Source organism: Cheilinus undulatus, linkage group 12 (genome assembly GCF_018320785.1).
Source record: "Cheilinus undulatus linkage group 12, ASM1832078v1, whole genome shotgun sequence".
Taxonomy (NCBI): Eukaryota; Metazoa; Chordata; class Actinopteri; order Labriformes; family Labridae; genus Cheilinus; species Cheilinus undulatus.
In genome coordinates this window covers 18990990-19018845 of record NC_054876.1, presented here as the reverse complement: position 1 = coordinate 19018845, position 27856 = coordinate 18990990, and the positions used below count along the sequence as shown (strand labels likewise).

The window sequence follows — 27856 nt, the reverse complement described above, 5'->3', positions numbered from 1 at the left end:
AGTAAACATCAGAGGGAATCCTGCATTACATCTCTATCTGTAGGTTTCCAGACAACAAAATCAAACCATAAACCCACAGCAGAGCTACAAGCAGCAACATCTGGGATTACAGTCTTCAATCGAGCAGCAGATCTGTAGCTTTCTGCCCATACAGCAGGTTATCTTTTCTGATGGCTGATAATGAGCAAATAATGAGGATTTAGGAGTGAAATGATCATTCATTGTGGACTCCTGATGCGCAGTCAGGAGGACCAGCCGTGCGTGTAGCGCTGTTTCTGAACGTCTCCTCCCCTGTTTCTGCAGTGTTACTGCTATTCTCCTTCTCGCTCATCGTTTCTTGTGCCAAAGCTGCCCACCGCAAGAGTAAGACAAGACTATACCATTTGCATAACACCACACTCCTCTCTTTCTTGTCTGCCACCATCCCTCTGCTTGATATCCATCTTGTCCAGATCCGCGTACTGTGTGCTCTGCGTCCGCTCGATCCCTCTCCATTCATTCACGCCTACTCTCATGTGCAGTCCTGTTTGGTTTCTTTGCGTTCTTCAGCACAGACAGAAAAGCAAGGGGGAAATTTTTCACTCTGATTCTCCGCAAGGGAAAACAACCTGAAAAGCTCCTTACGGTTTGAGTTTGGAAGAAATTCCGTCTGATACATGCGGGACGAAAGAAGACACAGTTATTTTATTTATTATTTTACGCATCAGCCGCACGTAGCTTGGAGAGGCAAAAAGCAGGTTGTGTTTTTTGAAACACAACTTAGCTCTGCAGAACGTCACATCGGGAGATTTCCACAAGAGGAACTAATTTTGTCAAGTTTGCAGAGGTAGACTACCTGTCAGAGAGAGGGGGAAAAAAACATCAACGCAAAGAAGCACCGTGGAAAGCTACGCGTCATTTCCAAGACACCAGCGCAACAAGCCAACACCATTACACCAGCCTGCTGTGTGAATGGCACACGGGGTGTCTTCCTCTGTTGATCTGGTGCAGGGTAGCCACGCTGTGACCAGGGTCCAGCTGAGATTCTCGGCTTTCTGTGAGTATCTGTGGGACTGTTGTGCGCACCAAATGGACCAGTCTATGTGTCCCTCCTGAGCTGCCTGCTGATGGGATAATCGGCTTTTTACCCTGCATCTTTAATGTCCAATAATCAGCCATTTCTAACTTCACATGAATGTACTCTAGTCTGCAACACTCATGCTTTTGATTGCATTTTCACTCCAGCTGCTTTATCTGTACTTCCACACATTTGTGGCTTAATCAGCTTCTATAGAGTCTCTCTGATGTGGAATTATTTCCAGCCAGTTTCCATGCCTATTATAACACACACTCTCTCTCTCACTCGACGTTCTGATCATTTACGATAACTTGTCTTTTTTACAGAGCGATATGAAAGATAAGTTCACCTCCTGAGGCCACAACTTCCACCCTGAGCTGACTCACTGACAACTGGACCCAGGTGAGTAATGCATTTAGTTAGAAAATAAGAAATATTGAAACAAATCCCCGTTTCTGCATGAGCATCTCTGTTTTTCTCCTTTATCCTGGGCTCTAAAGCTGCATGCAAGCTGCAGGAAGTGTTTTGTAGGTCTACTCATAATGGCAAAAAATCATGATCCTGGTTCTTGATTGGTATTGACATCATGGTTATGAAACACAATAACTTGTTGATTTCACAACTGCATCACATGCATTAATCAAACCTAGACACTCTTAACACTTTAAAAAAACAAGCAGAAGTAAAGTAAATAAGTGGAAAACATATCTGTTAGGGCTGTCAAGATTAATCGTGATTAATCGCATGCTTTATTGTCCTTCTTAGCACACTTTCATTAAGCAACATGTCCCTGCAGCCACAGGGATAGAAAATAAGTGAGCACTAAATCTCATGGATCTGTTACGCACATCTCAAACACAGAGAATCTAGATATTTGACCTTCACCTTTCCTTCTGCACACTGCATAAAGTTATCAGCCGTAATAGACTGGAAAACGAGAAATAGGGAGTTATATTTACCTTGTTGTATTAAATATGTACGTCCACAATTGTAGGATATGTTTGTGATGGGTTTCTTGACATTCTCTAAACTTGATTTTGTGAATCTTTCTGTTTCCATACTGGCGGATATGTCACATGAAATATAAACACACCTTTTCCGGTACGTGCTTTTCAAAGTAAAAGTCTGGTTAAGCATTTCCTTCGTTTCCACAGAATGCTTTTATTTTGAATATTTCCCAATATGGTTTCACTTCACACTGAATCAAGCCACTTGTAGGGATGTTTATTGAGGTAAAACTTCTGAAGAATGACAGGACATTGACGGCAGGCAGATGCAGCCAACATGCAGCACGTACCGGCTAGAGCAGGATAACATGCGCCCAGTCTGAAATGGACTCGTACTCATGAAACATTGCAGATAGTGTAATTGGTATTACTTCAGTGCATGTTGTTAGATTCTCATTATGTGAGGTCGTTGTCAAAGTTGGAGCCATGTATTCAGTTTGGGGATGTTTTAACATAAAGACAGAAAAAAGTAACCTGACACGCCAGATGGATTTGTTTCACACACCTATCTGGTAAACCTTCCATAGACAGTGTTTGGGAAAGGGTAGAACCTTTGAAAAAAAACTCAGAGGGTGATTGGATGAACGTTCTGTCTGTCACATCTTTACAGGCCAATCAGAGCAACTGTTTCTTTTTGAAAAGAAAACAAGTCAATGCTGTTCTTTGTTCTTCTTTTAACAAAGAAATGTTGTAAAGTTCTGATAAAACTGCCGATTTAGCAGCATCCGCGCTAATGTCCTCCACCTTAATTGCACCGCCCTCTTCTTGCTGCTTGCATGCATCATGACTCTGCAACACCCGAAAGTACTGCCCCTCGACGCTGATTGGTCCTGTCACTTTCTGACCGGGCCCAAACAGTTCAGATGGGTGCTTTGCAAGATGGATTTGCCATTGAGAAACACGGAAACAGGCACATCCATCTGCTTTGCAAGGTTAAGAAAAAAGGACAAGAGAATGAAATAAATGCACTAGTAAGTTCTCAAGAGCAAAGATAAGGAACATCTGATGAAAATAAAACAGACTTTCAAAATCATTTTAAAGGAACATTCATGGTTTTTATCGCAGCGATTTGTTCTTATCCATTACCAAACTCAACTTCCTTTTCAATTCATAACAAGTTCCTTTTTCCATGGTTAAGTTCATGTAACCTTCAATCTACCTATAAAAGCAGGTCTGTATCCAAACAGGAAGTTAATTTCCCTTAAATTAAAACAAATCCAAAATGACATAAAAACAGCTTTGAATGCAAAATTGTGGAATCTAAAACACAATAAAACAGATACGATTAATTTAAATAAACTGCAATTGAGCATGTAAGATTCTGCCACCAGGGGGCTCTCAACCAAAACAGTAACATAACATGACAAGCGCAGACCAGCGTTGCCTTCTGTTTACTTCTATTTTTGATTTGAGGACTGTGTTCAATCAAAGCATCACCTGAATACGCTTTATGAGGTGCTGTTTTATTGAACAGACTCCTCAAATCAAAGCAAGATGAAGTGTTGAGAAGGAATGCTGGAAATGCCAGAAGTGGGGGTACTCCATGTTACAGAGGTGAGTTTGGGAGTTCGAACTCGCAGCCTATGGCACCCATCATAAAAAGACACGTCCTGTTACAATTGTAGAAGTTCAGAATTTCTCTGTCTCTAGAAATGTTTGGAAATATTTGAGATACTGTAAGACCTTGATTAAAGATTTAAAAACTTTTGACAGCCCTAATAAATATACAAAACATTTACCATGAGACAAAACCAATGGAAAAAAACAACAGTAATCTTTAATCACAATTTTCTCATGTGAGCTGAAAATGTGATTAAAACTTAAACTCCATGAGTTGCTCAGCCCAAGTTTTGTTATTTCTTCCCCTGTTTCTTCTGGGGGTTTTTTCAATGCATGATCATTATGAAGCGTCTCTTTACTCAGTGTTTCCTTCTGTTTTTTTCTGTATGATGTTTCATCCTCATGATAGTAAAAATGACATTTACAAGAAGCCTCATTACAAATTGAGGATGCCATCATCTGGAAAACTCACATAATAAGCGCTTACATCAAAGTGTGACTCATTATGAACAAGTGTTTATGTGCCAACCTGAGACCTCTGCTTCCCAAACAGGAACAGGATTAAATCATCATAATTGTATTTGGGTATTCGGGTCAGAATCTTTTTGTTTAATTTGGATACATTTGGAGTCATTAGAGGTTATATCAGAAGTGGAAGAGCGGCATCCTGCTGTGCTTTTAAGTCGCTGATAAAGGATGAATGTGAGGAATTAACTGATATTGCTAATCAAGACATGAATACCAGCAGGGAGGAGTGGAGTAGTTCTCTCTGGTTGAGTCCCAGTCTGGGGTTTGCTTCCTTGGAATTCATGAAAAGCCTTTGAGAGAAGTCAAATTATGAAAAGTGAGGGGGAAACTTTCATTCTTGGTAGTAGTGCTGACTGAAAAACCCTGCCATCTTTGAGGAAAGCAGCTCTAGTAAAAAGTTTTCTGCACCTTGTTATCGTGTTGCCCCCTGGAGATTCCATGGAGGAATGAGTGTTGCTGAGCATTGTGTGTGGCATTACAAGAACAGATTAAAGATGCGTACACCTTTTTTCTTAATAGTATTGTTGGTTTCATTCCTGCATCTCCAACCAGCTGGAGAGCTTGCTTTTACCATAGAAACATCACCCACTCAATTTTTTTGCAGGGAAGAGTGCCAGATGAAAGAAATATACTAATATTTACTGGAAGGAATCAATGATATCACACGTCAGCACTGTGGGATATTTAAATCTCTAAATGACGGAGATGCACAGTCCTGTCCTCTAGCCTTTAATATTAAGGAGTTTTTTTCATCTTGAAGCTGTCAGCTGAAAAAGGAACCTCTGAGAAGTTGAGTGTGGCTGACACATCCTTTGAAAAGCAAGCAGAGGGTCACATGTTTCCTGTACCGCTGTGTTCCTCCGGCTTGTTACAGAAGCCGCTGTCCATGGTGCTGATCCTGCTGATGCTTCCCCAAATCCCCTTAGCAGACAGGTGTTGAGCTGTTGCATAAGGCTCTTGTCGTCGTTGTTGTTGCACATGTACAACCTGCTCGTCTTTTATTTATAAGCTAACTAAAAAACATGTCTAACTCAGAGCAGCACATTTTACCCTGATCTGCAGCCTTGATGGGAAAAAAAACATCCACTGTGATGCAGGTCAGAGGGAAGATTGCAGCCTTTCCCTGCTGCATGTCAATGATGGCACGTGATGACGTAAAGCATTGTCAAATCACTTCTGCTGAAGGTAGGCAACCTATTTTTGTGACGGAGATGGCCTTAAAATTTTAATTAGGAAGCATCAGATTACATTCTCCCTGCGTTTTTTTCCTTTCTTTCCCTATGTTCACACTGATGCAGATGTTGAATCCTCTGAATAGCGCTGGTGCTGCACTCGCTCTCTGAATTGTTCACTCAAGCTGTTGATGGGCAGGCTGCTGCCAAGAAAACTGTGAAATTATGTGAAGTTGTCCCCTGACATAGTTTTAATGGCTTACGTAAAATGAAATAAAGGAGTTTTATCCCTTTTTTTGCATTAAACGGCACATTAAAGAGAGAAGCTGAGAGGCACTGCCACACTTCTGCAAGAATAGAGCATTGTTATTCTTTGAATAATCTTATAATATCCTTATCAGGAGGTCTGAGCTGTAAGAAAAACTGCCTTGCTCCTGTTGTTGTACTCATTGTCAGGGAGGATTATTTTTGGAATCCCATCGAACTTAACAGTGGATCGTGGACTGAGTCACTTTTTCCCTCAGTACTACAGGTGCAAAGGCTAACATTTCTCTCTCAGCTCAGCGCAGGATGACCACATTACATGTGTAGGTGTTTGACAGGGTAGTTCAATACAAATGAGTCAACGATTAGTAGGTGCCAATATTTTTGGCTCTCAAAACTCGGACCTGCCAAACCGTTGGATCCCACGTCATTTGCATACCAAAGAGTATGACTGTGTGTACTTATGTGATGGTGTACTTTGGCTTGTAGAGGTTAATTTGATTGCAGAGCTTGAATCTGGTCATCAAAAAATGAAAGTCTATAGTCTTAGAAAATATGAAAAAATCCTATGATAAAAATTCTCTTCAAGTTTGATGTCTGGTCGCATGCCACTGACCCACAACAGTCTTTTCCCCCATCTCAGAATAACACATTCTTTCAAATCTGGCACAATAATAGGTCGATCTTTTTCAATGATGTGTTCACAGATGGCACTTTTGTGACATTTGAAATCATTCAGCAGAATCCAATATACCAAGTACACATTTCTTCAGATATCTTCAGGCCCACAGTTTTGCAGAATCCGCTATTCATTTCTGTATATAATGGTCATAAACACCTTGGACCCCATATTGGACTGGGACCTAGTTACAAGAGGTAACACTTCTACAATAAACAAGACAATCTAGCCTTACTGTCTGTCTTTCCTGGAGAAATTAAAGCCACCTGGGAACAAGACCTCGACATCAAGTCTGCAGCTTAGTCTTGGGAACATGCCTTACAGCATATTCATACAACTTCACCTTGTATTAAGCCTGATCAAGTTCACAATATTACGTTAATTGCATCTCAATGGAGTGAAATATTCTAAATCAGCATTTCCTAATCTTCAGTATGTTGCAAATGCAAATGCTTGGCTATCGGAGACATTGACATTACTTGGAAAGTGTTTGCACTGTCACAAAGTACCATTAATTAGCCACTGCCATTTCATTTTAATCAGGCATCTGCAAAGTCACTTTGGTTTTCATTTCTGTAAACGTACACTGTGCCCCAACAAATTCTGTCCTAGTAGCATTAATGTCTCTAAAGGCACTGATCAATTCTTAAACTTAGGAAACAAGTGGTACAGTAGAGTGTCTAACATAGTGTCATCAGTCAATCCAACACCAGATAAACTGTGACATCCATTTTATACATCAGAAAAAAAGGAATGATTAAAATGTGTCATGAATTATAACTGACAGGCATCTGGCTGCAGACCTCTATGGTGGGCCGTTTTGGGCTCATCTGTTGCAGACCTCTTCAATGGGGCAACATCGGCTGTGTGGCAGGAAGTGACGTACTAACCATTGTTGGATTTTTCCTGAGTTTGTGGTGTGTTGTTTTAATTTCAATCCCCCTAACCCTAACCCCAACCTTTAGGGTTAGATACCTAACCCTCTTTGGGTTTTCCTTCATTTGTTGTGTGTTGAATTTAAATTTTTCCCACTCAGTAAATTATTTATTTTTATTAAGAAAATTCTGCTGTTGTTAAAAACAGCCCTCCCAGTTGGTTAATATATGCCATTTCCTGCCCCATGGTCGAGGTTGCTCCACCATGGAGGTCTGCTGCCAGATCCTCTTGAAAACTTCTAGTTCTTATTACCTCCACCAAGGAGGTTATATGATGGGGTGGGTTTGTTCGTTTGTTAGTTTGTTAGTTTGTTAGCAACATAACTGAAAAGTCATGGACGGATTTTGATGATATTTTCAGGAAATGTCAGAAATGGCATAATGAAGAACTGATTAGATTTTGGGAGTGATCTGGAGTAGGTACCAGATGTGCTCGGCTGGTCAGATTGGCTCGGGGTCCTGTGCCTGTCGATGACGTCACGCTATATGATTGGGTGGAAGTTGCCAGGATGATGTAGAAGATTGTGGTTGGTCCAGACGAATTACAAAACAGTTTTCGCAGGATTGTAGTTCTTCGGATTCAGCTTTATTGGTATGGGGAAAAGAAGTTTAGGTTGCCAAAGGAAATGTAAGATTAAAGCAAAAATATCTATTGATAAATAGAGATCCTGAGTACATATTTTTTTTCTTTTTCATTTAGAAAAGTTAACATATACAATTAAAGCCATCTCAAAATTACAGTACAGTAAGTTGTAATTCTCTGTGCTATATGGAGACAAAGGTTTGGGGTGAATTGAATGAACAAACGGAAATAAAGACAACCGTGAGGGGCTTTAAACCGAGCACATCTGACTCTTATTAAATGGGGCGCAATGTAGTTTGTTCGAGTGGAGTTGCCGTAGTGTGACGTCATCGACAGGTGCAGGACCCCAAGCCAATCTGGCAACCCGAGCACATCTGGTACCTACACCGGGTCACCGTCTGGATCCAGGAATTTTTTAACGGATTCTTTACTATTGGGAGATAGGGCTAATGGCGGAGGCCTGTGCTGTTATCACTTTACACCAGGAGATGGCAGACATGAGTAACTTCAATCCCAGCAGCATGTTTTTGGTGTTTCTATTCAAAGTTTGGAGTTTATAGAGTTTGAAAGGCGCACACCCGGTCGAGGAGACGAGTCGGAGCATACTGAGAGAAAGACAGCGAATTGTAGCAAAAATAATCACAGTGCTGGGAGGAATAGAGGAATAGTCACCCTCTGCCATGACTTTCAGTCATCTGGTGAGACCATGGGTGCTTCTGCCATGACAGACCACACGTAGCGAAGCCCATGCTTTGCCTCACCGTGTCTCCACCCCACCGGGGAGGGAGTAATTGGCGAATTAGATTTTGGGAGTAATCCGGATCTGGGAGTGTTTTTAAAGGATTCTTCACTATTGGGAGATAGGGCTAATGGCAGAGGTCTGTGATCTCTGAGTGCTTTTCTAGTTGTTACTTCTGAGACTTAAAATAATAAAATATAATCAAGTATTGGCCTGGGGCTGCACGGTTTCATGGGGGTTTAGCACTGTTAGGCGACTGCCTAGGCACTGCCTCACAGCAAGACGGTGCCTAGTTTGCTTCCTGGTCGGGGCCTTTCTGTGGCGACTGGCAACCAGTCCAGGGTGTACCTCGCCTCTCGCCCAATGACAGCAAAGTGACCCCAAATGGGATAAAAAAGTGGATGGATGGATGGATGGGAATGACCTATTGTGGGCCACCTACAGTATCCCTAGGACTCACCAGTGAGCCCTGGCTCACATTCTGGGGAACACTGTTTTGAATTTTACCCAGATACAGACCCTACATGTTTTAGATGACACCTGAAACCAGCCACAACTGGACACATGTTTGGGAATGCTCATCCCTCTCAATAGTTTTTATGCTTCCTCAAGCATTTGCTGGATGGCTTCCTTTGGCCTTGATAACAGCTTGCATTCTTGCTGGCATTGTTTTTATGTATTTTTCGACACTGTTGTGTTATTGAGTTCCAGATAGTTTCTAGCTGTTCCCACAGACTTGCTTTAGATGAAACTTTTGTGCGATCAGTCTTTGAATCTACTAAATCCCAAATTTGTTCAATAGGATTCAAATCTGGACTTTGACTTTGATTTGGCCAGGCCATCAGTTCCAGTACTCCAGATTAATTTTTCTTGGTCATATAGTCTCTGCACAGCTTTGAAGTATACTTGGGGTCATTGTCTTGTTGGTATATGAACCCACGACCAATCAGATTCAGTCCAGAAGGGATTCCATGATGCACTAAGATGTTGTGATAGACGTTCTTTTCATGATACCGTGGATTTTCACTAATTTGCCCACGCGGTATCCACAAATGGAACCCCATACCATAATGGAATCTCCACCGTGTTTCACTGTGGGTGCAATGCATCTGGCATCAAAACATTCTCCAGCTTTTCTGTGGACATAAACACGATGATGCTGACTGAAGAGTTAAAACTTGGACTCGTCCATCCAGAGTACCTTCTTACAGTCATCAACAGTCCAGTGTTTGTGCTCCCTGGCAAATCTGAGGCGTTTCTGGATGTTTGCAGGCCTCAATAATGGCTTCTTAGCAGCTATTCTTCCCTTTAAGCCTTGTTCCATCAGTTGTCTGCTTATGGTCATTCTGGAGACTTTCTCAGACTCTGATCTAGAAGCATTCATCTCTGCCTGAAGATCAGCAGTGGTCTTCCTTCTGTCTCTAGTACTTAAAATCTTGAGGTGTCTGACATCTGCTTCAGTTAACTTTCCTTTCCTTCCTCTTCCTTGGTGCATTTTTTAAGTACCAGTCTCGGCAATTGACTCCAAAGCATACTTGACCACACTGTGAGAACACTTTATGTCTTTCCCTATTTGTCTCAGAGACCATCCAGCACCATAGAGTGCTTTAATGCGGACTCTTTGATTTTCAGTGAACTCTCCACGTTTTACCATTTTGAACTGGAATGAAGAATTTCAAACTGAATTCACCTTTTTATACCCAAATTTGAGCCAGCTTCTCTGAGAAGTCAGAAATGAATAAAGCATAACATTCAACCACTAAAACTATTTTTTCTGTTCAGGAATGCAAGTAAATAAGTTGTGAGTTTAATGAGTTTGTGTGTTTGTATGGTTATTCCTCTACACTTGTTTTGTGTTTCTATAAAAATATAGATAGTTTAAAAAAGGGGAAAAAACAAGAAAACCATTGCCACATGCTCTAGCAGTTATAGCCAGAGCTAACAGGAATGCCCATCCCTAGCTAGGCCTAAGACATTAAAATCTCTCTTTCTTTCTTCTTTATTTAGACCCTCACATGTGACGTGGATTGAACTCCAGCATCAGAAAACTCCCAGCATCATTGCGCTGCCATGTCCCTGCACAAGCGTGACCTGAATTTCCCTCCGTTTTTCACACCATGTATGTTCATCTCTGTTCTGCTGCTGCTGCTCCCCGGAGTCACTCACTTCTCCCAGGCTAGTGCCAGCCATGAAGATTCTCACAGCTCACCAGGCAACTGCTCCAGTGAAGATAACTGCTCCGATGGCGTTGTTCTGCCTATGTGGAACCCTCAAAACCCTGCGGTTGGCGACAAGGTCGCACGTGCCATTGTCTATTTTGCAGCACTCATATACATGTTCCTTGGCATGTCTATCATTGCAGACCGCTTCATGTCTTCTATCGAGGTCATCACCTCTCAAGAGAAAGAGATCACCATCAAGAAACCCAATGGGGAGACGACCACAACCACCGTGCGCATCTGGAATGAGACGGTGTCCAACCTGACACTGATGGCGCTGGGCTCATCTGCTCCAGAGATCCTGCTGTCAGTCATTGAGGTAGTCGGCCATAATTTTGAGGCTGGATCTCTGGGTCCAAGCACCATTGTAGGAAGCGCTGCATTCAACATGTTCATCATCATCGCTATCTGTGTTTATGTGGTGCCAGAGAATGAAATACGCAAAATAAAGCACCTAAGGGTGTTTTTTGTCACTGCGGCCTGGAGCATGTTCGCCTACATCTGGCTCTATCTCATCCTGTCTGTATTCTCCCCCGGAGAGGTAGAGGTTTGGGAGGCAATCCTTACCTTCTTCTTCTTCCCCGTCTGTGTGCTGCAAGCCTGGATTGCAGACCGACGTCTGCTCTTCTACAAGTATGTAAACAAGCGCTATCGTGCTGACAAGAGCCGTGGCATTATCATTGAGTCAGAAGGAGATGCCATGTTCACAAAAATGGACTTGGAGATGGACGGCCAGGGTGTGAATTCTCACACCCACCCTAAAGAGGCTCTAGATGGGATGCTGGAGGGAGTGGAAGAAGGTGGAGGGTTAAGTGCGGAGCAAGATCAAGAGGAGGAAGCTCGGCGAGAGATGGCGCGCACCCTGAAAGACTTAAAACAGAGGCACCCTGAGAAAGACATGGAGCAGCTGATCGAGATGGCGAACTACCAAGTGCTGGTCCAGCAGCAGAAAAGCCGGGCCTTTTACCGCATCCAAGCAACGCGCATGATGATTGGAGCTGGGAACATCTTGAAGAAGCACGCCGCAGATCAGGCCAGGAAAGTGGTGAGCTGTCATGAAGCCACTGGGCAAGAGGAGGACCCTAACACCATCTACCTGCAGTTTGAACCCTCTCACTACCAGTGCTTTGAGAACTGTGGGTCACTTAAGCTGTCAGTGAGCCGGCATGGAGGAGAAAGCGGCTGCACTGTGAAGGTAAGAAGTAATAACAGAAATATAAGAAATGCTGAGGGTCAATTTAAAATCAACTGTAATGCTCAAGGCATAAAGAATATTAATAATTCATGTTTTTATAGTAGCTCTGGACTCTAAATGTTTAATAATGTGTGTTTTTTGCCCTTGCTGCACAGGTGGACTACAGGACGGAGGATGCAACGGCCAATGCTGGCTCAGATTATGAGTTTGCTGAAGGCACTCTGGTCTTCAAACCCGGCGAGACCACTAAAGAGTTCACAGTTGGCGTTATTGATGATGACATATTCGAAGAGGACGAGCACTTCTACGTGCGCCTCAGCAATCCACGAATCGTGCACAGAGCCGAGGTCTCCGTCCTGGAGCCTAGCTCCATCACCTCCAGCAACAGCACGGTAGGCCTGTCCTCCCACATCCCTCCAAAGGCAGCCCTCGGCAACGCTCACACCGCCACAGTTACGATCTACGACGACGACCACGCTGGCATCTTCACATTCGAGAGCAACTCCACCAGGGTGAGCGAGAGCGTCGGCAACATGCAGGTGAAAGTTCACAGAACGTCCGGGGCGAGGGGGAAGGTGGCGGTGCCTTACCACACAGTCGAGGGCACCGCCAAGGCAGGAGAGGACTACGAAGAGGTGTCCGGCAAGCTGGAGTTTCAGAACGATGAGACGATGTGAGTGACAGCTCTTCTTCTCTTGAGTGAAGTCTTGTTGTTGCTTCTCATCACTCGATCAAACATCACAGCCCACGTGTTGGTATGTTAAACAGTCCTGCCAGATTACTGTAAACGATCTATTCTGGTGAAGCATTGAGGGACTATTTTCATGAGTCACAGATACGCAGAAGTTCAGATCTTCCAGAGGGTTAGCGTGGGAAGATAAGAGGATATAATTGTGAGGAAGATAATGAAACATTGTGGCTGATGTGAAAGGAGAAGAAGAAGAAGAACAGGCAGAGAAGCAGCTTTCTGTGAATGAATTACCATGCCATCCTTTGGGATTATATAGGAGTTTAATGTGTTGAATTCACTGCAGGAAAACAAGGAACGAATATCCGACAGGTGATTTCCACAGCAGGGAGGAGGGGATCAGGGTTGAGTAGTGACAGGAACAGGTGCATGTTGATGAAGGCTGAGCGATAGTCTCAACAAAAGGATTCACGGATGCACCAGCAGAGAGGCGGATAGAAAGAGCAGAGAGTGGGGTACCAAGAGAGCCTAGGAAGTGTGATGTTTTTCCAGCTTTTCTCTTGAAAAGTGTGGGGAAGGTTTGGCTGAATGATGAGTACTCTTGTAGTGTTTGTTTCATGATGTGCTGAGCAAAGGAGCTGGCAATTATCCACAGCTTAGAAACAAAAAAACTGTATCAAGCTTATCCCAAAATGATTTACACTACACCAACGGATGAACAAAGGAAAAAAATGTGTCAGATGAATGTGTCTGTGTGAGGAGCATTTTCAGGGCCAGTGTGTAGGTGTATTGTGTAGGTTGGCTGAGTGGGAGGAGAGGCAGGTGAATACATGGTGTCAAAGAGAACGCAGATCTCCATATTTGTCTTTTGTTGCCTTGCAGTGCAGGTGAGATTTGAATATATTTGACTGTGCCTTTGTCAGTTTTATTGCTCACATTTATCGGCATCTTTCCTTTTCTTTTTTTTTTTTTTTTTTTAATTTTCCTCTACTCTGGCGTGCATTTTTACGGGTGTTCATCTGTATGCCCCCGCGCCGAATCCACTTTAAACCCACATCAAACAAAATGTCGCTCCAAAGGGGAGCTCAAAAGAGCTTCTTGAGCATCCAAAGCAATTAAAGAGAGTGAAGAGGGGTGAAAGGAGTCCCAAAAGTTCTCAGAGACTGCTTCAGAAGCCGTGGTTAATGAGACAGTAGTGTGTTTCGCTGGAAATGAGAGGCTGGCAGCTTGTATTTGCACTCAAATGGAGACTGAGCAGTAGATGAAATCCTCACCTACTGAGCCAAGACTCTGTTTATCTGACTGTAGCAAGCTGACAACGACACAAGCATCTTATCTGAAGTCCTGCTTCCTGCTTTTGCAGCAGGAGAGGAAGGACCGGGGAGGGCAGGATCCAGCAGGGCAGGGCAGTTTGCTACCAGAAAAGCCAATGAAAAGAAACCCCAAACGCGACGGGAAATGCCAAAGCTGCGCTCAGCTGCTCCTTTGAATAGCAGAGAAGGACTTAAAGGGGAATGTGGGAGCACTGTGATCAGAGGTACAAAAAAGCTTTGAGTCAGATCTTGAGCCAGAATTGGCAGGTCCAGATGTGTGCAGCCGCAGCGGTGTACTTATCTTTCCCATCCAGCTGAATTTTGGATCTTAGATACCTGTTGTCAAAAGGTTACTGAAAAGGTCAGCACTCATGTCTATTTTCAACACAAAGGCGTTTGTCAAAGCCGGTGAAGAGCCATCAAGCCAAAGTTCCCCAGCTGAACAGTTTTTAAGGACCTACTTCTTTCTAAAGCTCATTTTAGTTCCTGTGTTATGCTGCGATGCTCGAGTCAGGATGAATTTTTTATGAGGTTGTTTAATTTGGAGGGTTCGGTCTGTCCTGTTAAAAAATGTAGGTGAAACTGAAATGTGTCTTTGCATCATAATCTTAAGCATTCCTGGTTTTGTAAGTACATATCAATTCAGTAATATTAGTATAATATTAATGTTATGTTGTAATATTAAGCACTGCAGTTTATTTAAGGTACAAATCTATGTGTGTATTTTTGTCTCTGAGCACACCCACTTGCACATGCTCCATGTTAAACGTATATCCGCGCTCTCTGCTGCTTAGCAGGCTGCCAAAATTCATTCCTCAAACAGAGCTGTATTTTCTTACCCGAGTGTTTCCCTGGGCATTCAGGACAAAGAGCTGACACTTGGCAGCAGGCCTCCAGGCAGCTCTGACTGTGTGTTTGTTACAGTGTCTCTGGCTTTGTGTACATCTGCCTGTCCTTGTCGATGTAGAAGCATGCAGAGGAGCAAGAGGAGGAGGCAAAGTTTCATCGCATTTTGACATACAGCTAGGAGGAATGGTTAAAAACCAAGCCGTGCAGTTAAATAATAATTTAGCATCTATTTCTGCACTGCAGTAAATAGATTTTGATGTACAGACATAAACCTCGGAGCCAAAATAAACAGGCTGACACGGGGAATCGCTTTTACATTCTGTGTATGGATTAGCAGAAGATCTGTGCGCAGCCTTTGATGCCTGTTTGTAGTTTCCTCATGTATCTGTTTTTTGTTGGAGCCTCAAAATGTGTGGCACTATACACTAGTTGAGGCTGAGGTGGATAACGGGGGCAGTTGCATAAGCTAAGATAAAAGAGATGTGAGCAGATCACATCTGAGCAGAGAAATCAATACTCTGATATTCTTTATTTCTCATGCTTAATGTAGTCAGGATCCATAACATCCTGAACTCTCTGCCAGAAATGGATAAAAGCAGAGCAGCAGAGTCAGGGTTGGGTGGTGTTAACACATTTAGAACAGTTAAAACCTTTCAAAGTAGAATAAAAGGTTCACTCCATTTAAGCAGCACTGATAGCCTTTCTTTTGCACTCATACTTAGAATTACAGCAATTCATTATTCCTCATTCTAACTCTGATTTTATCAAGCTACACTGTTCCAGACACACTCTTCACCACCCTTGTTTAAGACTGAAATAATGCTGCAACCACTGGATGGATGGAAACTTTCAACAGGATAAATGAGGATGTGGTCAGTTTGTTTTGGACTTGGTACACTCATTCATTTCCCTGGAAGTAGATTACAACAGTGATCCTTCACCATTTTTCCTGCTTTATTATAGAATTTAATGGTATTATATCCAAGTAGTTTACTTTTTGCTTTATTGGTCCTTCTTTATTTCACAGTGCTTAAATACTTTTCAAAACCACATGTATTAAAACAGTGACCTTGCAAAGTGGATGGATTGGCCAGATCCCCTTTATGTCATCAGACAAAACTCTACCAAAGCTCTAATATGAAAAAAAAAAAAAACCCTAACCAATCAGCATTATTTGAGGAGAATAAGGCAGCAATATGGGCAGGGTTTAGTTGTACCCTGGTGTAGCTGAAGTGTAGTTACATCAGCACTAGACATTTTTATGAAATAAAGAGCAAAGGCGGGAGTTTGCAATAGTGACGTGAGGAGTTAAGTTGCACTGTTAGCCTTTTTACAACAGCTGCTGCCAGTGTAGTGGTTAGCTCAGATGAAGCCTCTGTATAGCAGCAGTTTTTCTCTGAACTGGGCCACATTTCTTTATTGAAACAAGAGCAAAAGCCACACTGAAAGCCTCTTTTGGCAGAAATGATTATTTCATACTTCTCCCGACAGGCCTGGGCATTAGTTTGATCCATAAACAAGTCTAACTGTTCATAAACCACAGCAGTGCCTGTCTGTCGAGCTCAGATTACAACCATAGCTGTGCACGTCTACTACCTCATTTTGTCTTGTCGCCCTGATTGGCTCATATTGAATGTGACATCATCATTGTCCTGGTGAATATTCGTTGACTGCCATTTGTACCACAGACTTTATTTGCAAGTAATCTGGGAAGTCATTGTTTCTTCTTTTTGTGTTATATTCTTGTCCTCTCATCCTGAAGGATACCTGATCCTGGTATAAAGTTTTAAACATTTTGACCCCATGTAGCACTCTACCTCCTTTTTTCTACAATACTGTTTGATTTTTACCATACTGTAGGGAAGTGTAGAATTCTGGTATCATAGCGTTTCAGATTAAACTCAATCACAATTACAATCTCAATGCTGTACAGTTACATTATCGAATAAAATGCTGCAATTATTTTTGAATTGCATACTTGAAAATAGGGATGCACTGATCCACTTTGTTTCAGTGCCAATCCGATTCTGATAAATATGTGCCGATACTGATTCTGAGATATATATATATATATATATATGTGTGTGTGTGTGTGTGTGTGTGTGTGTTTTAACAATTATTATTGTTGTTGTTTTAATGTGTGAGGTTACATGAGGCTGTAGAAAACCACCCAGCTCCTCTTATTAAAAAGCAAAAAGAAAATACAAAAATGAATTGAATTTAAATGTATTCCAAACAAATTTATTTGAACTACTACTAAAAAATAAATATCAGCATTATCCAAAAAGCAACAACAACTGAGTATAAGTTATAAATCCCTGTCAATGATGCTCTATAATGAACCTCCCGCCACTAGAGACCGCTGTAGCTTCAGTTAACGGCCACAGCCTTCCTCTCTGACCCTTCAACAGATATAAACAATGAGAAGCCAGGCGGTGGCTAATGGCTAACCCGTTAACGTATAGTAGGAAAACCAAAGTACGACAGTTTTCCAAAGTAGTAAATGGAAATAAAGTGGTATGTGGGCTGTCAAGAGTTAAGCTCACATATGACTCCTCACCTGAAGTGAAAAGAGGCCAAATATCAAAGCATGATATTAAACTGCAAAGAGCAATGAAGGCGGGCGGCACAGGCTTTCAATGCTAGCCACGCTAGCATTATCAAGCTAACGTCCCACCCACTCGTCTTTGTGTTCTCTCATCTTTAGACTAGTTTTGACTTTTCTAAATATAGATTTACGTTTAATCTACTAGGTTATTATACTGCTAAGAACATCCTAATACTAGCTCAGTTACACAAAGACTGTCTCGTGTTAGACTGTGGTGCGTTCATGGTCTACCGCAAACTGTAGGATGGCTTTGGATCGGTCACTTGGATCGGCGCCAGTCAGATATCCGATCTATCTATTACGTCCATATCAGACCCGATGCCAATACTGGATCAGATCAGTCCCATCCCTATTTGAAAGGTTCATAAAAACCTACAGAAAATCTTTGAATTTACAGCAGTAACACTATATAGAAGAACCCTAGTCTTCAAAATAAAAAACATGTTTTTTGAAAATATTGAGTTATTTTGAAAGCAGGACTGTGTAACATTTGTTTTAATATTTTTTAATACTACTTAAATTTTTGAGTTGAGAAATACACACTTCAAAAATATCATTATTCTCTGCATTTTCCTTGATAACCTAACTAGTAGGTCCATGGTACTACTCATGCATTATTTTGTTATTGCAAATCCCAATACTGTCAAGAAATCACAGTCACACGTCACTACCAAACCGTGCAGCACAAGTTGCAACCCTAATATGCAGTTTTTTGTTTGATGATAACAAAACAACCTTCTACTTTGCTTTCATACGGTAAAGGGTGATTAAAACTGCTACAGATCATTTTTGTTGTACTGAATACAATAGAACAGTCATTAAAATCTCTTTTCCTTGCAGTCTTACTGTCTTGAGGCCAAAATTTTCCCCCAAATCAACTTTATGATTGAACCTTTTTTTATACCAGATAATAAGCATTTCAAGAAACTTCACTTCTTCCTGTGTACGGTAATGATTAGCAGATATTAGCATGCTAATGTACTAAACTGAGATAAAAGTCATAATATGTTAGCATATAAATGGCATAAATCTTGACATGGCAGCCATTTATATATTTCCCAACACACAAGTGTTTGGTGTCAAAATGCAATTAATACCATCAGTATTCACTTCTAGGCTTTATCATTGTCACTTGCTCCTTTTTGATGAAAGTTCAGCAATAATCCATTGAATGTTCTTTTGATTTTAAAAATCCATTTAGATAATAAAGCACTGCATTATACAGTGTTAAACTACCAAACCAGTGTTGAGCTAAAATCCCTACTAAACTTAAATTTATCCTAACACAGTCACCAGCATAGCCGTGGACTCTTGGACTCTGTTCACACCTGCTTTTAAAATGTTCTGTATCTGAATCATCTATCTGGAAGAGAAAATAGAGCCAAGAGAAACTGTTTGTGCAGAGAGTTGCTGAGTTTTGATCTGAATGTGATCAGATCTGCCTGAACATCCTGAGAGGTAGTCTGTTTGACTTTGTGTTCAATGCTGTTGTGCTTTGACCTTTAAAATATGCTAGGCTACCTCGTCAGAAGGAGTGTGGGAGGAAATTATTAAAACAAGGAATCTTTTGCTTTTACTTTAACTCTGCTCCAGCAAATGAGAACCCATCATACAGATCTTTACAGTGGGGTTGTTTTTACACTGAGTTAAGGCTTAAGCTTGGGCACAGAACAGCATAGTTGCACTTTCCAATGACACCTTCAACCTTAAACACAAACATTTGCAATAATTAAATACTTGTGCTCATGTGACATTAAGAACCAATGAACATATGACTATGTTTTATTGTGCAACACACTGTAAACTTCAATAATATGACAGACCTCAAAACTGATAACCTGTTTTTTTCTTTGAGTAATACTAAATGAAAAATTGTATTTATTACACAGCAGGTATGTTAGGTTAACTTTTCTTTTTAAGGTAAATTAAGCCATGGACATTTAATAATTCTGTTAAAATCCAACTTATTACGACATTTTGAAGTACTTTTCTGAAAGCTACTTGTCTTTGTTTCATTACATTTTTCCTAATTGGTTATAGATATTTTGATTTTGAATGTTAATGCCACCAATAAGTTAATTTGAATGACTGCGTTACTATGACGGAAAAGTGCATTTTGAACCAGGAAGTGCTCCTCTACTCAGTACAGTGCCCCATCCATGATGACGTTGCTCCCTAACTCAGTTGGTAACTTCACTCATGGTGTGAAAGTGTCAATTTCCCAAAGGCATTTTGGGAAAACCCAGCAGATTAAGGGATGATAGTCAAATAATAAGTACAACGACAATAAAAATAAAAATACTTAAAGTGATCAGAAATGTTTACTTTAAAAAGTTATTTTCTATCAACTCAAAACAATAGACTAAAAAAAGTTATTTTGTATTTTTGAATTAAGTCTTGCAGGTCAGGAAAAACTATAGGAGGTGGGAGTGACAGTTAATGTGTGTTACTGGGATGAAGAGGATGAATTTATGTGTGCTAAAAAGCCAGGTGGGTTTTGATGGTTTGTAAGAACTCCCTATCACGAGTTAAGGTCCAGAATTTAAATCAAATAAATGTGTAAATAAATGTGTTTAATGAAAATGTGTATAATAAAGACCGCCAATAGAAAAAAAAAAAAAAAAATTTCAGTATCTCATTAAAAACATCACTGTTGTGTTTCTCCTTCCATTGAAGTCTCTGTAAAGTGAAATCCAAACTTCGTGTCTTAACCAGTGATGTGGTCAAGTCACCAAACCTGAAGTCCAAATCAGACCCCGAGTCCCTAGTGTTCAAGTCCGAGTCGAGTCCGAGTCACCAAAGAAAAATCTAAGTCAAGTCTGAGTCGAGTCCTCTTTACCTGAGTCCGAGTCCTAGACGAGTCCCCAGTACTTAAAACCCAGAGCCAAATTAAATTGAATTACTAATCATTTTTAAGCCATTCCAGCTTTACAGGTGGGCTACACTGCTGTGTTTCATTAATGTATGAATTTCTTTAACTTTTTTCTAAAGGGCTAGAGGAGCTGTTACACTCTTCATCTGACATATTAGTTATATTTACAGGATTATTTGTGTATTTAGGGTGGAAAAATGAGATGTTATTAACTGCACTCATGCGCTACATCTATCTTATACTAAATATTCCTCCTTTAAAATGACTGGATTTTTTCAGATTTCTCACTAAAAACTAAATTCCAATTTTCTACATGTGACATTTGAACATATCATAAAAAGGTCTTAACTTTGCCCCCCCTTCAATACTCTGAAGTCTGAGTTGTCTTTAAACACATCAGAATTTTACTGTATGTCTCCTTGTTTAGCTCACTAATCCGCGTTATCTCGCTGATGTTAACGCAGATTTCAGCATTGGATTGATATTTTTAACTGTCAGGACTCACTACAAGGTTTGAGAGTTTTTATCACTCTGTCCAAAACTGAGGAGGATTACTGTACAGCAGCAGCAGCTAATATGACCAGTCTGAGCAGCTGATGGAGATTTTTAGCCATTCAAAGGTAGGCTAGCTGCATTTAAGTTTAATTTCTTGTAAAGATTAGCGCAGGAATAGAGAAGAGCCACAGGTTTAAGCTTCCTATCAACCTATCAGCTCCTCTCTCTGTCACCCAGGCTCCCCCGCTTCTGCTCTCTCTCTCCTCTGGTTGTTTTATCAGACAGCAGGTTAGACTCATGAGTGCGCATGCAGCCAAACACACTCCGGGCCCTGCGTGAGCAATGATCAGTTAGGAGGGGTTTTCTCATACAGAAACAACAAATATTACAGAATAGAAAAGTCCTCCTCTTCATCCTCGAGTCCAAGTCCAAGTCATCGGCACTCGAGTCCAAGTTGAGTCACGAGTCCTCCAAATCGGGACTCGAGTCCAAGTCCTGGACTCAAATACTACAACGCTGGTCTTAACACACTAGATATGTTTGGATGATGTTGCTGTAAATAAGTGAAAACACTGAGTGTGACCGACTGTGTGAGCCCATCGCTGGTCTTGATGAGGAATTACTCAAGCAGTTCATCTCAGTAAAGTCTGTTGTTAGCCGATGTCACTGCCTTCATTGAAAGTTAATAGCCAGCTACAAGCTGTGATTTTGTTCATTGTTATGTAAATTTCCCAAATTTATTAGCTATGGCCCAGGGGTCCATGATAACAGAGAGATTTGTGCCAGAAAACAGTCAATTTAATCCCCAACTTCTGCCAGGCAGCTGCGCTCTGATCAAAAGCTTTTTTTTTTTCATTTGAGAGGATGCTATTTCTTGTGAGTGGGCGTGGCTTCAGCTGACACGCCCACATTATCCCAGAGCAGGCCTTTGCTGCCTTATTTTTCATGATTTTGAAGCTTGATTTTATAAACTTTGAGATGTTTTTCATGACTGAAATTTTGCCTGGTGATTCATAACACAGTGGCCTGTCATACAACAAACCTAGAATGCTGTTTTTTTTTTATCACTTTACAGGGACTTTAATGATTGTGAAGAACACAATAAACCTACAGCCTTTAAAACAAAAATGCTGCAGCTGCACATCATAAACTGCACTGTAGAGCCCTGTAGAGGATATTTTTATTATCCCACTCCAGGCTGATTTCTGACGATTATGGCCCACATCCTCATGTCCATTTTACCTCTTGCATTAGTTGCAACAAGGAAAGTCCATTTCCTATTCATCCTAGTTGCAGTTTCTTTCTCATTTGTAAAAGAGAAATCCTACTTGCCTTTCTCTGTCATTGTGTTTTGAAAACCAACATTAATCCCCCTTTTTAAGTAATTTCTTAATTCTATCATAATAAAAACCTGCATCTGGGACCCGCAGGGATTTCTTTGACCACCTGCTCTCACCAGCATCGACAGTAAAACCACCCACTCCCTTATGATTTCCGCTCCCAATGCAGCCCTCTAATTTTAAGTTCAAAACAAATTTTAAAAACTGAGGCGAGAAACTGCAGAAAGTCCTCTTTTTGAGAAAAGACCCCAACCCCCTTCCAGTCAGCTGGCTCTGAGCCTGATTATTAACTGCCTTACAGCATTACTAACTTCCTGACAGAATGGTAACATAGGTTCATATACACTAAATTATTCCCTTCTTTCCCCCAGACTCAGGATTTCTCTGTAAAAATGTGATCAGATCTAAAGGAGGATAAGAATGTTTTAAGATTATAGGTTCAAATGCAGCCCTGATAACATACAGATGCTGATACAGATCAGATTTAATAGAGTGTAAATGGGGTGCTAGATCAAGAACTGCCTAAAAAGCAGCTTGGCGACTATCCCACATGCAGTTCAGACGCAGCTTTAATCTTGTGGAGTTACAAGTTGAACTTCTCTCTATCTCGCTGGGCTCCCCTGGTGCTCATTAGTTCAGATATCATTAAGGAGCCCTTCTGTGTATTGCTGCCCTACATGAGTACAAGTTATCAGAGGAGGGTCATACGTCATTATCAATGTCAAAGACCGTAAGTTTACATATAAATATTCTGTGCACAGCAGCACAACAAGGTATTGTAGTTAAAGGCTCATTAATCCATGTGAGGAATATGTTTCCTGATGCTGCGGTTCATTTTAAATCTCAGAGCTGTTTCTCTGGACCTGATAGAGATTCACTGTCTTGCTCAAGGACACTACAGCACGGCAGATACATGCTGACACGCTGGTTTTGTCCAAGATCCTTTCACTGAGTGGCAGTGCCCCGTTCAGTCATGGACATTTGACATACAGTCATGCATTTATGCATTCACTCATTCTCCCCACTGGCTTCATTTTTCTCTCAGGAGGGCTGGAGCTGAACCCAGCATGCAGAGTGTCGAGAGCACAGATACTCTCTCAGGGTGAACACAGAGGCATAAAATCACTCACACTCATACCTGGAGGCAGTCTGGAGTCTCCAGCCCTCATAACTTACTCGGAGTGTGTGTGCGCTTCATTATTTGTGTGTGTGTCTTCGAGCTGTGGGAGGAAACTGGAGCATCCTTACCAGACCAATGCAGAATGTGGAGGAGAGGGAAACTCCAGATAAAAACAGTTATACAGCTGCCTGGTCCTGCTTTCTGGATCCAAATCATCCTTGGGTCCTGACTACTAATCCCCAAACAAAGCTGCAATTAATTCAGTGCACGAACGACAAGATAATGGTGCCGATTTTGTGCCAGATTCCCCCCGTCTGACCAAAGTCAGCAAAGGCCTGATTATCAGATGGTTCTAGGGATTATCTCGGAAGATATTCCTGTGGTGTGTTCAGAGAGATCTTTGATGTGATGATCAGAGCATCTCTGACCTGAATTAGTAATTATTAAACATGGTCAATATCTATGATCAGAAATCCTGTTTGTGTAGGGGGAACAAGACCAACAAGATGAACAAGATCCAAACCCCAATTCTTTATTTCTCTTAAAAAATCCATGTTTTAGCTCATTGATACTGCCATCGAGTCTCACCGGTTCTGTGATATAACTTTAATTTATGATATGACTGGTGTAAAAACATACATCAGCTTTTACAAGAGGAACATAAGCTAAAAGCACATCAGCACTATGTGTCAACCAAACCAGAATGTCATATTTTGGACTGTCAGCTTGAGAAAAGAAACGATTCCAGCTGCACTGGGAATCATTACAATTATTACACTGGCTTCAGCTGCCACAGGACAATTTTCTTTTTCATCTGTTTGGATATATGCATGCTGAAAAGTGCTGAAAAACTTTGTAGCAAGTCCCTTTAGTTGAAAATATTAACCCATTGTTGAAATCTGTGGTGGAATCAGCAGAAAAAAATGTTTATTAGTGGACTCAATGAGCTGAGAGACAGTTATATATGATGCATTCAGGTCAGCTCAGAAATTAGAGTTATGGTTCAGTTTATAAAATGCCATGATGTGTTCAAATGTCACATCAAGAAAACAAAAATTCATTTTTCAGCAAAACTGTATTTACAGCTGTGAATGTGAAGAATGTGTTTGTATTTGAAGAATTTAAGATTGATGTAACTGATTGAATCATAACTTTTTAACTCAGTGGTACTCAACTTAAATCACTGTTAAAAATATGCTGTCATCCTCCATCCTTCCTGCAAACAATAGAAAAGTATCTGTTGTGGTGTCGATAAGGACTCAGATCAATGAGGAGTATCAATAAGGGTATCAGTATCATTAAAAGTTAACGATATCTATCCCTACTGAGCACGCCCTCTGTGATTTCTCATAGAACAATCAATCAGCTATGTGTAACTTTGAATGCAGCGTAGTTCTTTCATAGACAGTGATCTTTTTGACATGGGGTGTAATAGGGGCTGGGAATATTCTCTGGCAGTTTGGTGTCAGCAGTGTGTTGTCATAAAGTCAATTACATTTTAGTTTTCCATGAGCAGAGATTTTTTACACCGTCCAACAGTAAAGTACCATTTAATAATGTTTTGATGATTAAATTCCTTGCTCTCATTCTTTTGTCATCACTTAAACAAAATGCTGGGTCATTACAGACACTATGAACATGTTAGAAGAATAGCAACAGTTAGTAGAGGGTTTTTCAGCCTTTAGCCTGTTTGGAGACTATTCAGCAAAAGAAAGAGTGCTGCATTGAAAATAGTTTTCACTGATTCGTCAAATGAAGTATGAACTTCATATCTGTGGCAATATTTTGGTTGGTTTGGACATTATGCTTTGATAGTTAAGATTAGCTTTAATTAACTTTAAGATGCAGTGTATAAAATTGGGCTTATGCATGGGGCGATGGGAATGCTTTCCCAGTATTTGGACATGCAGATGAAAGTCAGTCCTTCGGTCTTTGGTTCCTCCGGTTTTACTATACTCTTGGGAGGCCTTGATGTCTTGAGGAGGCCAGAACAGTACAGGACCAAGGCTGATGTGGCAAAGTGCCAAACCAGCATATGCTCCCATACCTGACCTGACCTGAGTAAAATACATAGGTCAGGTCTGGTATGGGACCTGGGTAAACCTGGGTAATAGTAGCAACATACCTTGCAACGCAATGGAAAATTTCTGCTGCAATGGATTTTCCAATTAGATATATTTAACATACAGTTTGTACCCTAATGTCACATTTGAACACAACATTTTTTCATTTTGAGCATCTGGTTGTTGGTGAACTAACAGTACATACGTGGAGTGCTGTGTTGTACGGGTGTTAATCACCTGTTTATCAGATCGATATTTTGGACTACAATACGTAATTACAATATCACAAAATCTGCCCAAATACAATTTCAAGACTATGCTGTATAAGAGCCTATGATAGATATCAGATGATTTAATGCACAAATTTCACACAGTAACAGAAAAACACAAATTTTTGCGGTTTAATTTCTGAAAAGTTTCTATATTTAATGACAAACAGTTTTTTGGTGCATGAGATTTTAAAGAGATTAAATCCGTGGTAAAATATTCTGTTACATATATTTACATTCTTTTATATTGACTTAAATCTTGATTTTGATAAATGGAGGCATCAGGAAAAGTTTTATCCAATTTTAAATGACAATTGCTCCTGTTATGAGGGTTACATTTGGTTACAGGGTTTCTCCTGATGTCTTACAACTCCTTTCATGAGGAGTTATGAGGCAGCTGTTCAGTTAGTCAAGGTCAGACAACTTTTTTCTTTTATAGATGTGGGTCTTCAATCTGTGCATCAAAGGGGACACGCAGCAGCGGACTTCTCCCTCTTTGTAGCAGAGCCTGTATCAGACTCTACTCGTGTGCTACAGATTAAAAATGCAGACGTGGTCTGCAAAATAAGGCGAGAGGCCTGTAGTCTATGTCTGAAATATTTTCACACAGCTGGCCACACAGTGGCTATTCTCTTCATCTCAGCAGCTAATTGTTAGCAACTGCCATTAACGGCACCCTTGCTGACAAGGCTGTTGGGCACAAACTGACAACAGGTGTGTGAAAAGATTTTCAAAATAAAAGTTTAGTTTAATGATGACGGTGTAGATTGATGTTTTGAGCATCTATAGCTCTGATTTGATAATCAACCGATCAATGTGTCAATATACATTGATGGTCCTTACACCCCTACTGTGTTGGACATCATGTTGAACACCACACACGTTGTCATGTATGGTTAAGATTACCATTGGTTATTGTTTTAAAAGCCTTTTAATGTTTACAAGGCTTAACAGAGTTATTCAATTTCTCCAAGCTTATAAAGTTAGTAATGAAACATACATTTTAAGGGATCTTGCACTCTGAATATTTATACAGCACAAATAGACAGACCCTATATCAGTGGTTTCAAAGTGTACTGTTTTTCAACAGGAAGTCAAAGGAATTTTGGTCACTAAAGGTAACTGAAACATTTAGCGCTGCAAACTCTAAGACAGCCTCTGCAAGTGCAGGTTTTTGGCAATGACAATGATCAAAAGAGAGTACCAGGCAAGGCTGAGGGTGGAAGATTATCTGCAGTTATGCAATCCTGAATCAACTGCATAGATGCAAACTCATAGTTCCCACTAAATTAGAGCTTAGGGCATGATAACCAGGTAGTATTGGCAATAAGTTCATTAGTGAAACTAAATAACTGATCACCTGGGTAAGATGGATGTCTACAGACTATGCAGACTAAAATGTAAAAAAAAATTACAAACTTTTAAATAAAAGTGTTTAAAGATGAGACATAAATGTTTGAAAACACACTTGTTTAAATGTTTTAATCTTATTTATTATGGGGATGAGGGTCCACAGAATAAATCGTTTTCTCGTAGGCTTACTCTCCCACACTATGAAACCCCTGCCCTATGGAGTAAAGACTCCCTCTGTGCTGACACTGACAGGATGGTGCTTCTCTCAGCTTGGTTATGTGTTATTCAGAGACTCAAACATGTTTTATACATGTTTATTTCACGCAAACCCCTCTAAACACCATCTCTTCTGTTGTATGGTGGATGCTAATCCTCAGGACGTATTAATGAAGTCTCTCAACTAGAGTGCAACTGAAGAACCACCAGACTTTTAAAACTAGTGAATTTTAATTTGATCTAAAAAAGACAAACAGATACCCACTGACTCAGCTTTGAGATCCATTTCTCCACTCGAAAAAGATCACAGAATTTATTTACATGTTTATCTGCCACTCTCTGTCTCACAGACATTTGACAGGGAAACGGAAAGGGAGGGGAGGGGGAAGCAGGAGGCAGAACAGCAGGGCAGCTGAGGGAGGGGTGTCCCAAAGAGCATTTGGTTTGATCAAGTCTCCTCTCAGAGTCATATAGCAAACCAAAAAAAACGTCAATGTGTAGAGAGGAAAAAAAATCAAGAACTCGAACCGAGTCCTGGTGGTTTTATACTTCTGTGTGGTCTACAATTGCTGGGCAGTAAAAATGTGATGTTGGGTTAGGAAGTGCTGGGTATGTGGTTTTTCACTTGACCTTGTATCTCCAGAATGTATGCAGTTCATCCTTTAGTCATGGCAGAAACTGGTCCAAAGGCTGAATGAAATCTCTTACAGCATTCCTAAGATCACATTCACA

The 27856-nt window shown here is 40.8% G+C and overlaps 1 protein-coding gene across 2 annotated transcripts in view; it reads left to right on the top strand.

Annotated features, from left to right (window-relative positions):
• The first annotated feature begins 245 nt into the window (after window positions 1-245).
• The window catches only part of slc8a4a (solute carrier family 8 member 4a), a 55219-nt gene continuing 27608 nt past the window's right edge, over window positions 246-27856 (top strand). The window contains exons 1-4 of one of the 2 annotated variants that reach the window (XM_041802246.1): window positions 246-363; window positions 1384-1459; window positions 10532-11938; window positions 12094-12611. In XM_041802246.1, the coding sequence (XP_041658180.1) occupies window positions 10595-11938; window positions 12094-12611 (1862 nt within the window). In that variant the 5' untranslated portion in view covers window positions 246-363; window positions 1384-1459; window positions 10532-10594. Of the gene's footprint in view, window positions 364-473; window positions 1037-1383; window positions 1460-10531; window positions 11939-12093; window positions 12612-27856 lie in introns of those variants that run through there. The other variant, XM_041802245.1, reaches the window with a different exon arrangement.